This window comes from Aspergillus terreus, genomic scaffold (genome assembly GCF_000149615.1).
Source record: "Aspergillus terreus NIH2624 scaffold_1 genomic scaffold, whole genome shotgun sequence".
NCBI lineage: Eukaryota > Fungi > Ascomycota > Eurotiomycetes > Eurotiales > Aspergillaceae > Aspergillus > Aspergillus terreus.
In genome coordinates, this window is record NT_165972.1 from 1,457,861 (window position 1) to 1,470,751 (window position 12,891).

Genomic DNA, 12,891 nt, shown 5'->3' on the forward strand with positions numbered 1-12,891 from the left:
AACCAACTCCGACGGCGTGAGGGGCACAACTACACAGTCCACAATTCTCCGAACTCTGCGAGCAAAGACGACGGAGAAAAAAGAACAATTACTTATGCAATTTGTCAGCTTCCACTATGTCTTTGCCTTCGTCCGTTCCTCCAGTCGGTGGTATAATTACGCAGGCAGGGCACCATGCGTCCCAGCCTCGGAGTCGTTCGAGTCCTCCTCCTTCAGATGGTCTCTAACAACAACATGATCAGAGCTGCCGCAATGAAAGCTACCGCAGACACAGCCTTTCGCCTGTCCGGTCTCGGTGCCGGAGGCCCAGGCCATATCTTGGTCGGCCAGAGTATCGTGGTCCGGCCTGACGCCGGCGCGCACGACAAGACCACCCCTCGCGAGGCCTGGGGCCTCAAGTCCGGACTCTACACGCCCCGTCAACTAGTCGAAGGGTTTGCGCCGCTTCTGGACACTGTCGTGTTCCGTCTGGGCCCAGATCCGCCCAACGCAAGAGCGGCGCGGGCGCAACTACTCGACAACCTGGCCGCCAATCTCGACACCAGCACCCGGGAAGCCACTCTACGCTTCCCCGACACCGATATCGATGACTCCCGTCAGGAAATCGCCGAACAGGCCAGAAGTATTGGGCGGACGCTTGTCCAGTACGCGCGCAACTACACGGGCGGTCCGTTCGATGCCGACCTCTACCTCCGCAGCCCCTGCGAGGGCCATCTGCTCATCCCGCTCAACGTCGACCTCATGTTCGGCCGTCGCAGCCAGTCGCATCTGATGCAGCTGTTCAACGAGTACATGCATCAGATGGTCCTCCTGCGGGACGCGCTGCTGCCGTTCAAGAACTACGAGGACGTGATCATCCCAGTGGACGGCCGCGCCGCTCGAGGGATCCGGCATCTCGAGACCTCCCGGTCCGAGTTCCTCACCCACCTCTTGGTCAAGGAGGTCACCCAATCGGCCATCGTCAAACACGCCCAGGCCCTCCTCGCTCCGGGCCTGCTGTCTCGTTCCAGCCGGACTTCCCCCAAGGTCAGCCCCGGATACGGTTTCCAGTATGCCCACGGCCTGGTCCTGCCTGCGTTCCTGGCCGGAGGCCCGACTCCGTTCCATCTCCTCCAGTATATCCCCGCCAGGCTGGTCGATGATGCACCCGAAGGTGTCATCTTCGACTACCGCATCCAGGACTACTATCTGGCGCCGCGCGTCGAGATCCCCGCCGGCACCAAGACCTCAGTGCTACAGTCTGCGGGATACCCCGTGGCCAACGACTGCGGCACACCAAGACTCGGAGTCCAAAGCGTCAAAATCGGAGTCGTTCCACCGACGCCCGGCTCGACCGCGTCGTCGCCGACGGTCCGGCAGCTCGAATTGCAACTCCAGCTGGACAACGGCCAGTGCGTCTCCGTCGATCTGGGCCAGGTTGCGCGGGGCCATCGCTACGCCTATCAGACGTCCGGAGCCAGCGAATCCGCGACATCATCCAACGACACGCACGACGTGACACCCATTGTAGTCCACGCCGCTGCATCCGTCCTGGAGACCGGGCACGGCGACGGCCTCGTCACGGCTCACAATGGTGGTGTCCATGTGATTCCCGTGCAAGACCCGGCCGTCGCTCTGGTGCTTCTGGGGAAGATCTACCCGGAGAACGTGGTCCTTCTGCCGGCGTCGAAGGACTTGGCGCAGGCCGAGAAAGCCGGGAAGGGCCTGGAGCCGAAGTTTGTGCTTTGGGGCGGCGTGAAGCGCGGTGGTCTACGAGGAAAGTTTTAGCAAGCGGTAGCACTACTGCAGGTGGCTAGGGAATCAAGTATGTCTTTGATCTATGGATATGACTCACACCTGCAGAAGTGTAGACTGGCCCATCATTCCTAAGTAGTGGATACTATACGTAGAAGCCTGATATATGTGTAGACAATTGCTGACCACCTTTGTGCTGCTTATCTGCTTAAGAAACTAAAGTTATGAGATATATAAGGTGGGCGCCAAACACGAAGCCACATCGGACTTGACTCTCCTATCCAGTCCAACTTATCATAACTCGCCTAATCCAATACATAGAAACAGCGGAAGCATACAACGAATGGGCCAAGGTACGCCCCCTACTCCATGCCTTGACTAACCGACCCAATCTCAAACGACCCAGGTCTACGACATGGACGGCGACTTCCTGCAAGCCCTCGACACAATCGAGATGCGCCGTCTCCTCCCGGCCTTCCTCGCAAAACTCCCCACCAACGCACAACACGCCCCTCCCAAGCTAGTCGACCTCGGCTGCGGCACCGGCCGCAACACGCTCCAACTCCTCAAGGGCGTGCCGCGCAACGCCGCCATCGTGGGGCTCGACGTCTCGCCCAGCATGCTAGACATCGCCCGGGACGCGCTCCGCAAGGCGCGCGAGACCAGCGCGGCGAAGGCAGATGCGACGGTGACGTTGGCGGTTGTCGACCTGCTCCGCTCGCCGCTGGTGGTGCTGGACTGTGCGCGCGGCGCGGCAGCGGCGATTTCCACGCTGGTCATGGAGCATATCCCGCTGGAGCGGTTCTTCGAGGCGGCGGCGGCGGCGGTGTTGTTGGTTCCCGACGGGTATTTGCTGGTGACGAATATGCATGCGGAGATGGGTGAGATCAGCCAGGCGTGGTTCACGGAGCCTGAGACCGGGATGAAGATTCGGCCGACGAGCTACTCTCATATGCTGGTGGATACGCTGGCTGCGGCGGAGGCTGCGGGGTTTGATGTTGAGGAGCTGGATGGGGAGGCTGTTCGGGAGAGGAGGGTGGATGTGGCGATGGCGGAGGCGCGGTGGAAGAGAGCTGCCAAATGGGTGGGCGTCACAGTGTGGTTTGGGATTTGTTTCAGGAAGAGGTCGTGAGAAGGGAAGTCTATGATTGAGGTAGGGATTAATGCGACAAGAGAGCTAGTATACAGGAGAGGCCGTCACGTCTATATTTATTTTGGGACCTCGGTTGCAACTAGAAGAAGCTCAGCAGCCGCTCCCGATGTTGTACGAGGTTGGTATGCTGCTTCAGCAACTGGCCCAGCCTGTTCTGTTTCCACCCCATCTTGTCATCCAGAATGAGGTGTGTGTATGCGAAAACGCTGGCGTCGAATAGGCCCGGGTTGGGCCGGGCGAAGAAATGTTGGTCATCCCCAAGTAGCGTCGACAGAGCCTCAAAGGCCTCGCCCGCTTCGGCTTCCAATGCGCTGGCATCGACATATTGCGATGTCTTCCGAAGCTCCGTCTGCGCCGCTTGTCGCAGTTCGAACGCCAGAGCGGCTCGGACGAGGGGGTTGGTAGTCGTCGCATCCACGTAGAGCCTCCGGGCTACAGCGCCAAAATTCTCATCATCTAGATACAGTGCATATAGCTGTGCGGGCGTCAGCGCAAGTCGCACCCCCGTATGCGAACAGATGGACAATGGCCCATAACACGTACCCAGGCATTCCGTATCCGATGGTCGAGTAACGACGCATATACCTCGAAGCGCAGGTTCAGTTGCTGCTCCTCTTCGCAGTGGACCTGTTCAATGGCCCATTTCTGGAGCTTGTGGGAGGGGATGGGGGCGTTGGTGCCGATAGGGAGCGCGGGGTGGAGGAAAGGGAGGGAACCGGTTGGAGATGCATGGTTGTTGGAAGGGACGATGTCAAACTCGATGCCGACGAATCTCAAGTAGGCCTGCAAGCAACAAGTAGACGCGAGTTAGCAGGCCATCCGCGTAACCTGCGCGGGTTCACATCGCCATACCTGCCACTTCAAACATTGCGGGTTGAAGGATGGACTTCCATGGCGGGCCCCCGCCGCATCTGTGAAGACAAACAATCGATTGCCGCGTCGAGAAGACAAGGCGCGCTGAGGAAGGTCATTGGGAGGATAGGTGACAAGGGGGAAATGGTCGAAAAAGCGCTTGATGGGAGCAGGGACCGAGAAGTAATCACGGGCGCGCGAGACCGTCCCATTCGCGGGCGCCTGGCCGGAGGGATCACGAGAGTCCGTGGTCATTGAATGAGAGTTGTGAGGGATATCAAGAAGAGGAGAAGGGCGAAGAAGAAAAGAAGCGCTGGGAGGGAGTGACAAGCGGAGGACGTTGAGGAATGACGGCGAAGAAGAATAGAGTTGCGGATCTCCGAATGTAGGAGGCCTGAGGCAGACGTAAATAATGCCTGATATGCAAGGCATCAACGCGTTCCGATTCCGCCCAAAGCAGAAAATCCCCGCACCAGATCCGGCCGCGGCTGTTAGGGCAGCGGGGTCAGTTGAGTAATACGGTACGCTAAGGCTCTGACTGACGGTTTCACCGTGAGAGACTCGACCAGACTCTCCATGTGCTCCCTGGGAGGACTCTCTTTGATTCTTGGGGTTATTATTATTATTCTTTTCTCTGTTTACCTTCTCTATCTTTCGCATATCTTTCGCACACTCCCTCACAACCCGGATCTGAGTCCCCACTGCAGCCACCGTCTTTATATCAGGTCAGTGAATGTCCCGATTTGTCCCGTATAAATTCAGTCTTCAAGGGACCCGTTGCTCACCTGTCCCTTTGATAGTCTTCTCGTCTCTTCACCACATTGTGCCTCTCTTATGAACGCAGCGCAATCGCAGCTCTGTCTCTGTGCGGATTAGAGGAAGTTTGCGTGTCGGAGTGGAGGATCAAGTCGATTGCGCTTGTTCAGTCCACCTCTTGCGCAAGTTCCTGCTCCATCAATACCTCTGCGCCAGACTCTCAAACTGCGATCCAACATGCCTTTGGACGAAGAAGGCGCCAAATGGTCCTGGTAAGCTCTCTGAGCGCTCGATGCAACAATCGTCTGCCACACACATATCTAATACAGACACTAGCGAGCCATGCATTCGCGGTCATAGATCCTCAAAATGCCAGCATTTTGACAGGCTGATGATGAAGGTACCCAAGGCGGGGCGTCCACTTGCCAAATGTCCTCATCCGAAGGGCTCCTGTAGCTGTCAGAAGCTCTACGCGTTTATGATTCGGATTCCAAAAGGTCAGTCGTCTCATATTTGCTTTTTTCGGGAGCCTCGTCTGATTCGCTTTTGCAGGGTCTACCTGTCTTTGTCGTCCTGTCTACCAGGTGCCTGTCGAACCCGGCGAGCCCACCCCATCGGCCAGCACCACTCCCATTGCTGCCTCACCGTCGCCCTCGTCCGGCAAAATCCAGAAGTCCTCCAAGAAACAGATCAAAGTAGCTCCAGAGAACCTAGCCAAGGCCTTGGACTCGATCCCTGAATTCGAGAAACATGAACAGGACAATGCGCCATCGTTCCAACATGCCCCGTTTTCGTTCCAGGACGTTGGCCTAGAGAAACCCAAGGATGAGGCGGGTCAGAGCCTTGATGCGCCGCGTGCTCTCATGCCTCAGCCTACTGCAAAACCAAGCGGTGGCAGCTGTTGCTCAAAAAAGCCGCAAACTCCAGCTCCCGAGCCAGCCCCATCTTCCTGCTGCAGGAAATCCGATCCTCCTAGTAACGGCCATGTGGAGCAATCGGGCACTAATGGAGCACAGCATTCATATGCAAATTTCAGTGCAGCGCCATATGCCCCAACGCCGACGTCTCAGGTTTCTCAATGGCAGACGTTTCATCCCACAAGTCAGACCCAATTCATTCAGCCTGGTTTGGTCCACCAGCCCCGCGATCACTTTTCCAATAACATACCGAGCTACACGACGCACCCGGCGTCAGAGCCTTCGACAAACTACTCGACTCATTCGGTCTCTGGTAACATGGTGTTCACTCCAGCTGCTATGATGCAATCTTTTCCCAATTCCACCTACTCGTCCGTGGTCGAAGGCGACAAGTCCCATGACTGCCATTGTGGTGACAGCTGTCAATGCCTTGGCTGTGCCTCTCATCCGTTCAACAATACCACCAGACAGCACGTTCAGGAAATGGGCCTCCTGGTGGCATTCGATGGAGACGATCAAAATATGAATACTCTCCAGGGTTATCAGAACGGCTCTACAGGCGGGCAGTCAAACGCCAACGGAACTCCCTTCGAATATCCATATGCAAGCTACGGCTCGACTATCAATCACGGCGCCCAGTCAATTCCCATACATTATGCTGAACCTGCAGCAAACTCGACCAATTTCCACAACGGCTACCCTTCACCGCATGCCGAGTATACGATGGGACAGCAGATGATGGAGCCTTCGGAGTATTACACCCTCGAATATCCTGTTGGACTGCCCGCTGGTTGCTCGGATATCACTGGGAGCTGCCAGTGTGGAAGTGACTGCACCTGCATTGGCTGCCTTACCCACAGCGGTCATAACGGAGTTGCCCTTGAACCTGTTTCGACAGATGGTCCTAGCATGAACCCCATTATGGGACCTGCGACCTCATCAGCTGGTGGGACCCATCCTGGATCGAACCCGCTGCATTTCGTTCCTTCATCGACTTCCATGCTTTGAGTCGACGAGTCGCGGCTTCACTTCTTTGTCCATATACTTTGGCAACATTGTCACTCGGACGACTAATGATCATGATACCCATGTATAGAGTTTATGTTAGGCTGTACACTCCCCGTTCTTATGTTCTTTGGCGTCATCCTTACTCTTTTATTCGCGAAAAGTGTATCCAGGCGGACCTCCGTCTTCTCGGGATTGATCTTTATCCCCCAGTTACACCTTGTGGCAGCATGTGCATATGGCCTGCTTCTTCTCTTCCTGTTGGACAATCTGTTGGTGTAAATAGCAACAAAATGATGAGATTGACTCAAACTCGACCTGAATCTTCTAGAAATCATGAACGTATCCGATGTGGGCTTCATCCGAACTAACCCACCGGGAATCGTAATAGTAGACCGCAGCATATTGACAAAGGAGACAAGTAAAATTGCGTGCTAGAAAGTAAGGTAAGTCTAGAATTCTTTCTAAACTGCCCGGATGATGCCCCAACCCAGATCGATTCCTCCCGCTATACAGGTATCATACACAACCAGATGCTGAACCTTTTTAACGTTCTACCGACGCAGCGCATCTCTGACAGGCGAGTCTCCCCGACGGAAAGAAGCTACCCACACATTAGTCGACACACATCGTACTACACAGATCGCAACCTACCATCAGCTTCTTCCCAAGCACGTCCGGCACCGAAGCCGAGACCAACCCAGGCGGGCCAAGCTCTGCGCTTGAACAGGAGGACCGAGAAAACAACACCAAAGGAGAGGCCGAGAGAGGAGCGAATGATCATGGAAGAAATGGCACGGTCCCACTGTAGTATCATGTTAGTCCATGTACACAGTTTCAGTATATCCATGCCATGAGGGCCCAAAAGCCGCGGGCGATCCCAAACAGGAAACAGCCGCTATGGCTTCACTTGCGACAGAGACCACAGGCGTTCGCATACCTTCTCGTTCAGCAGAGCCTCACTGACGGGCTTGGTGGCCCGAGGAGCCGGGGCGACCGGGGAGTTGTTGTTGTCGGCCATTGCGATGGTTCTAAGACGGTATGAGTACAGAAGAAGAACAATTCTCACAGGCAAGGAGCACAAACAGTGTGCAACAGACGGCGGACGGGCTGCGGCGTGGACAATCAGTATAATGGATCGGAGGAAGAGCTGTCAAGGAGGTTGATGGAAACGATCGGGTGCAGCCAAAGGCGGTCGGAAAAACTAGGCTTGGCGTTCTGTCGTCACGTTCCTCCCGCGACACTTTTTTTCTTCTGCGGTCCATATCTACTCCGCTTCGGCGACAACCGTCTATACGTCGTGGTCGACATGCCTTCCCTTGCGGAGGTGAGTATGTTCCGGTTGATGTGGCTCTTTGGAATCTATATCCTTCTTCTTACGTTGATCCGTGAATTCCTCGTACCTGGCTAACTTCTGTTTATACAAAGCGCCCGCGCTCGTCGCAAGAGGCTCTTCTCCGCCTTGAAAAAGGCACCGCGTCCCCCACGACACAGATCAACGAGGCTGCTCAGATCATAGGCTTGGATCTGTCGCTATGTGCGAGTCATCCGCAGATCAATCATAGTCCCCACGTTCCTTTGCACGCGGCACCGAAAGAAGAATGGGTTCTCCGATGGTTGTTGAAGAAACTCAAGTCCGGGAAAAACTACCGTGTCGAGCCGGCCTCTTTTCTTTTGCTGAAACAGCTCATCGGCTTAATCCCCATCAAGACCTTGGCGACGACGCTCAAAGATCAGAAATTCCTCTCGATTTTGAACCATGTGATCGCCGACCTGGAGGATGATATTTTCGCTGGACTGGAAAATGGGTCGACTGAATTCATCCCGTCGGATTCAGAGTCTAGTAGAACGCTGAGCGAATCTTCACATAGGGCCGGGGAGCAAAACAAGAAGGGTACGAAGAGAAAGCGAACTGGGGGCAATGACCAAGACGTCATGGATGTCGACGAGCAACCCCGGACGCTGACGTCGTGTTTCCTGACCTTCATCCGCGCCCTCGACTGCCTCTACAGCTTGGTGGCCCTCCTCGGTCGGAGTGTCGGAGTGGAAGATGTTGCCATCTCGCATTTGAAGCATGCGCTTAAGGGCGACCCCCAGTTGGTGGCCGTAACGTTGGGCAAATCCTTCTGGATAGCTGCTGTGGCTACCTCGCAGTTTTCCAATACGCGCAAAACGACCGATTTGCAACATCTGCTTTATGTCATTCCGGCCATATTGGAACTTTGGGAGTTGAGATCGAATCGTCTGGTCGATTCAGACAGCGGAGCCGCCAATGTATGTCATTTGGGTTGTTTCATGACGGTTTTCGGAGCGCTAATCCTCTTATATAGGAATGTTTCGCCAGGTACTGTTTCAGAAACGCCCTGCAACTGCAATCTCGGATACGATCGATCCAGCTCGACACCGATGAGAGAGGTCACGTTCTTCAGGGGGTTGAACGCTTGATCGCACTCCATGTGGTGATCCCTGCGCGTGTGGCATTCTTTGACCGAGGCGGATCGGGCATTGATTATTCGGCGAGCGAGCCAGACTGGAGCCCAGTCAAGCCCGTTTCTGATACTTTCAGGCCGGTCCTCTTTGGGCCCGAGGCTGGGGAGCCGTCGGACATGAAGAAAGGACCCGGGAAGGTTTCCGAACTTTTGCCCGACTTTTTCGATATCGCCTGTCGTTCCGTACCCCGCAATACCTTCCGAAGACAAACTCATGAAGCTCCTTGGCTGGAGACTCTATTTGTCGCTGTGGCAGAACTGGCATACTCCATGGCAAAGGCTGAAAATTCTGTGTCATACTTCACGGAGTTTGTTGGCATCCTCGAACATCTCTTCCGTGTGGTTCTCGCTCGCAATGTGCAGCTTTCTTTGCATACGCTGCTCACGCATGCTGCATATACTGGTCTCCTCAAGGACGGACTGGCACAAGTCCAGTGGGGGTTGACTGCTCTGCTCGTCGAGCTTGGTGCGGACATTTTCCTACCAAACTCTGGCCTTAATGACTCGACTAAGCTGCTGAATGCCCTTCTCGCGAAAATCATTCTGCACTGGCGGAACGGTCCGTCCGATTCTAACTACGATACTATCAAAAACGGCATCGTGATTCCTCTTCTGCGCGGATTTATGGCCGCCAGAGATCTCCCAACGCTCATGCAACTGTGGTACGAACAACTGATTGACGTCGAGGAGGCCCGATCTGAGAGTGACAATTTGGCGCATTTCGTCGTATGGGAAGATGATGACGTATGTAACGTTTACGGGGCATTGCTGCGTAGTCCCCTTGCTACCGCGCATGCTTCCATGCAGATGCGGGCGGCCGCAGCCGAGATCAAGGCCGACGATGGGAAGGTTTCGGATTCGCCCGGTGCATATGCACAATTCGTGATATTGGAGGCTGGTTTTAGGGAGCGCGCCCTGAGTCCTACGGATTCCGCAGATGATTTGCGGTCTGTCCTTGAGACGCTGACTTCCTCTCTGTCCCCTAAGCAAACGCTTCACTGGAGATGGCGAATGTGGCGGTTTAGTCGCAATCTGCTCGCGCACAGCGTGCAGTCCACTGTCAATGACATTGGCGATATGCTTCGGGACCTTGTTGATGTTGCTGCGAAAGCCATACGCCGCCACCAGAAGGATAAAATGGCAAAGCGCAACGCACCGCTGGAGTGCTATGAAGCATACCAATTCGCCCTTGCTACTGTGAAGTTGTCCGTCGACTCCGGCCACATGGACAAATTCAAGTCGGTTACCAAAGATGTTGCAAAATTCATCCAGTCAACCACTGCAAAGGACGCTTTACAGTCAATGGCTACGCCGTGGAATGGAAGTGTTGAAGCCTTGACTTCTACGACCCACCTGGCCCTTGCATACTTTTTGACACTCGTACGTTCCCCAGATATCTGGGTTAATGTTGATCCCGAGGTCCGGCGCTCTCTTTTCGGGCATATCCTATCTCTGGCAACTTCACAATATCAGGTCTCGTCTACTTTGGAGAAAGCTACATCGGCAGCTACGTTTCTACAAGCTTGGACCGGCGTTTCCTGCCACGAGTACCTCCTTAATACCCCTGCTATCGCTACTGATTTGATCAGCGTTCTATCTGCACGTGTCAAGGAGGATACGGAAAATCGCAAGCCACTCATTGAGAGCCTCCAGCGAATCCCCGCATCTCTCATCACGCGGCGTCAAAGGGGTACTCTGATGGATCTACTGCAGGAGGTTATTCTCCAAGGTGACAGTATTCCCGAGGTTACTGTCGGCATTTTGTCGCTGATGGCCAAGATGGCCGACATGTCCAAGTCATCAGCGGTACTCACTAGCGATTGGGAACCGATGTGGAATGTCGCTAATGCTGTGGCGCTCCAAGGCACTGAAGTTGATCTTCAAATCATGAAGGCCTTCAGGAAACTGCATCGAGCTGTCGTCGCGAAGCTTCTTGTTTCGTCGGAGGATGACTGCCGTAAGCTGTTTAAGAAGATGTATCGCAAAGTCACGGGCAAAGCATCCAAGCTGCGGTCCATTGACCGCAATTCTATGGAGTGTTTCTTCCTTCGGATCTCCTTGTCGCAACTCTGGTTTCACCGTGGCCGTCTTTCAGGAGTGTTCGATGAGGCTGAACTCGCTGGCTGTCGCCAGAACGTATTTGAGCTCGTGGTTGCAGAAGTCAAAGCAGTCAAGGACCAATGCAAGAAGCAGAAGCTCGAGGAGACCATTACCTTGATCAAGACATTGGACGCATTGGAGGATTTTGAAGATCTGGCCACGGATCACGCGGAGGTTGAAAAGTTCCTGTCCAAGATTGAGAGCTATGTTGAGAAGTCCGTCGATTCTGGCTCCACGTTGCGACGGCTCATTCGGCGTCGAGTCCTGGCTGGTCGAGCATCGGATAAGAGCATCACCTTGCCTGTGATTCAATGTGCGGAGACGCTTCCCCTTGAACACATGTATAGCGACGAGCAGCAGGCTTTTATTCGGTCAATTGGGGCCCGATTTCAAAATATGCCCGTGGACAGGTTGACGGGAGTCATCAGAGATATCCAAACGCTCGGGTTTCAAACCAACAATGCGCAGTATCATCTTCTGATTGCTGGACTCGCCGCCGCGTCGATGCCTCCCACTGAAGACAAGGAAAGCGCTAGTGGAAAAGAGCTTTCGCAGCTGTGCACCGCCGTGACCGAGTCGCTCTCGCACAGCACGTCGATCGAGCATTTCACCTTTGCCACGGAGTGCCTGGACATCTTGCTGCGGAATCACACTCGCTGCATTACCCAATGGAATATCGACAGTTTGCTGGCGGCGGTTGCAGTCTGCGCATCCAAGGCGGGTCCGCGGATCAGCTCAGACTTCTCGGCGACCATCTACATCCGGCTCTGTCGCCTGATGGGTGTCTTGCTGGGACTGCATCGGCAGAAGCTAGGGGGGCGCTTCCATCTCATCCTCCCGGCGATGCAGCGCTTGTTGAACTGCCTGTTCGCTCGCACGAAGAAGCGGACTCGGTCGATGGTTCCGGACAAGCGACAGGCGCAGCAGCCTTACTGGCTGTCGCCGCTGGCGGCGTCGCATGCGGTGCACTTTACGCGTCTTCTGACGTCGCTCTGTGATCCGACGGTGTCGGCGGTGTCGCGACCCACGCAGTCCGGGGCGGGCTACGAAGGATTGACAGACCAGACGAAGAAAGCCAAGCGGATTGCGGGTCAATACCTGCAGTATCTGATCATGGAGTATGCGCAAAGCTCGCTGCGGGGATCACTGACACCGGAGGTGAAGGCCGCGATCATGCCGGGACTGTATTCGGTGCTGGACGTGATGTCGCGGGAGACGATGCGGGCATTGAATGCGGGGCTGGATGTGTCTGGACGGGCGGTGTTCAAGGGACTGTATGATGATTATGTGAAGTTTGGCAAGTGGAACAAGGGGTAGATCGATGTAGGGAGTACTCTCAATAAACTGCTATGGAAGTAATCACGTGACGTGGATGGAGTACTTATAGTTCCTGGTAAATGTATTCATACAGTAAGCCTTAAAAAGCCTTTGGAAATGAGCATACCTAGGTATACTGTCAGCCTACTCCGTACACGCGTACTCAGTATGTACATCGAACTACTCCACAGCTCCCCAACTATCTACTCCGCAGTCCCTGAGGGTAGAATCTTTTACTCGATGTGATCGAGTCAACCCACGGTGGGTCGACGCTGATTAGATACAGCAAACCCACAGAGGCTTTTTCCCTCGATGCTCACTGGTCTACTTCCCCACCACGCGGGACCCGCTGATGGTCTTATCGCTGATAACGGCATCGCTTACTCGACCCGATCGAGCAACGAGGGTGATGGAGGGTGATAAGGGCCCCTTGTCGCGTCTTCTGCTCGACCAATTCCCACGACCTTATCGTCGTCACTCTTCGCGGGATTCTCGTCCCGAACACGCTTGGAGGCGATCATCATGATTCCTATCAGTCCCAGGAGCCCTGCTGATTGGGCCGGGCCAC

The 12,891-nt window shown here is 54.9% G+C and overlaps 5 protein-coding genes across 5 annotated transcripts; 3 read left to right on the forward strand and 2 right to left on the reverse strand.

Moving 5' to 3' along the window:
- Window positions 1-234: 234 nt before the first annotated feature.
- Window positions 235-2,866, forward strand: ATEG_00516 (uncharacterized protein; the record flags this gene model as incomplete). Its single annotated transcript, XM_001210602.1, has 4 exons — window positions 235-1,760; window positions 1,797-1,804; window positions 2,056-2,087; window positions 2,141-2,866. The coding sequence occupies 4 exons, from the start codon at window positions 235-237 to the stop codon at window positions 2,864-2,866; spliced, it is 2,292 nt and encodes a 763-aa protein (XP_001210602.1).
- A 100-nt stretch (window positions 2,867-2,966) lies between these two features.
- On the reverse strand, window positions 2,967-3,994 carry ATEG_00517 (putative mitochondrial outer membrane protein (Sam35); the record flags this gene model as incomplete). Its single annotated transcript, XM_001210603.1, has 3 exons — window positions 2,967-3,362; window positions 3,431-3,670; window positions 3,740-3,994. The coding sequence occupies 3 exons, from the start codon at window positions 3,992-3,994 to the stop codon at window positions 2,967-2,969; spliced, it is 891 nt and encodes a 296-aa protein (XP_001210603.1).
- Window positions 3,995-4,732: 738 nt separating this feature from the next.
- On the forward strand, window positions 4,733-6,420 carry mac1 (putative copper-activated transcription factor GRISEA; the record flags this gene model as incomplete). The annotated part of the gene is made up of 3 exons (XM_001210604.1): window positions 4,733-4,767; window positions 4,832-4,992; window positions 5,048-6,420. 3 exons carry the CDS (start codon window positions 4,733-4,735, stop codon window positions 6,418-6,420), a joined length of 1,569 nt encoding a protein of 522 aa, XP_001210604.1.
- Window positions 6,421-6,971: 551 nt separating this feature from the next.
- ATEG_00519 (MICOS complex subunit MIC10) lies at window positions 6,972-7,438 on the reverse strand (the record flags this gene model as incomplete). Its single annotated transcript, XM_001210605.1, has 3 exons — window positions 6,972-7,021; window positions 7,072-7,222; window positions 7,358-7,438. 3 exons carry the CDS (start codon window positions 7,436-7,438, stop codon window positions 6,972-6,974), a joined length of 282 nt encoding a protein of 93 aa, XP_001210605.1.
- A 288-nt stretch (window positions 7,439-7,726) lies between these two features.
- ATEG_00520 (ribosome biogenesis protein URB2) lies at window positions 7,727-12,323 on the forward strand (the record flags this gene model as incomplete). The annotated part of the gene is made up of 3 exons (XM_001210606.1): window positions 7,727-7,744; window positions 7,846-8,691; window positions 8,748-12,323. The coding sequence occupies 3 exons, from the start codon at window positions 7,727-7,729 to the stop codon at window positions 12,321-12,323; spliced, it is 4,440 nt and encodes a 1,479-aa protein (XP_001210606.1).
- Between the last annotated feature and the right edge of the window lie 568 nt (window positions 12,324-12,891).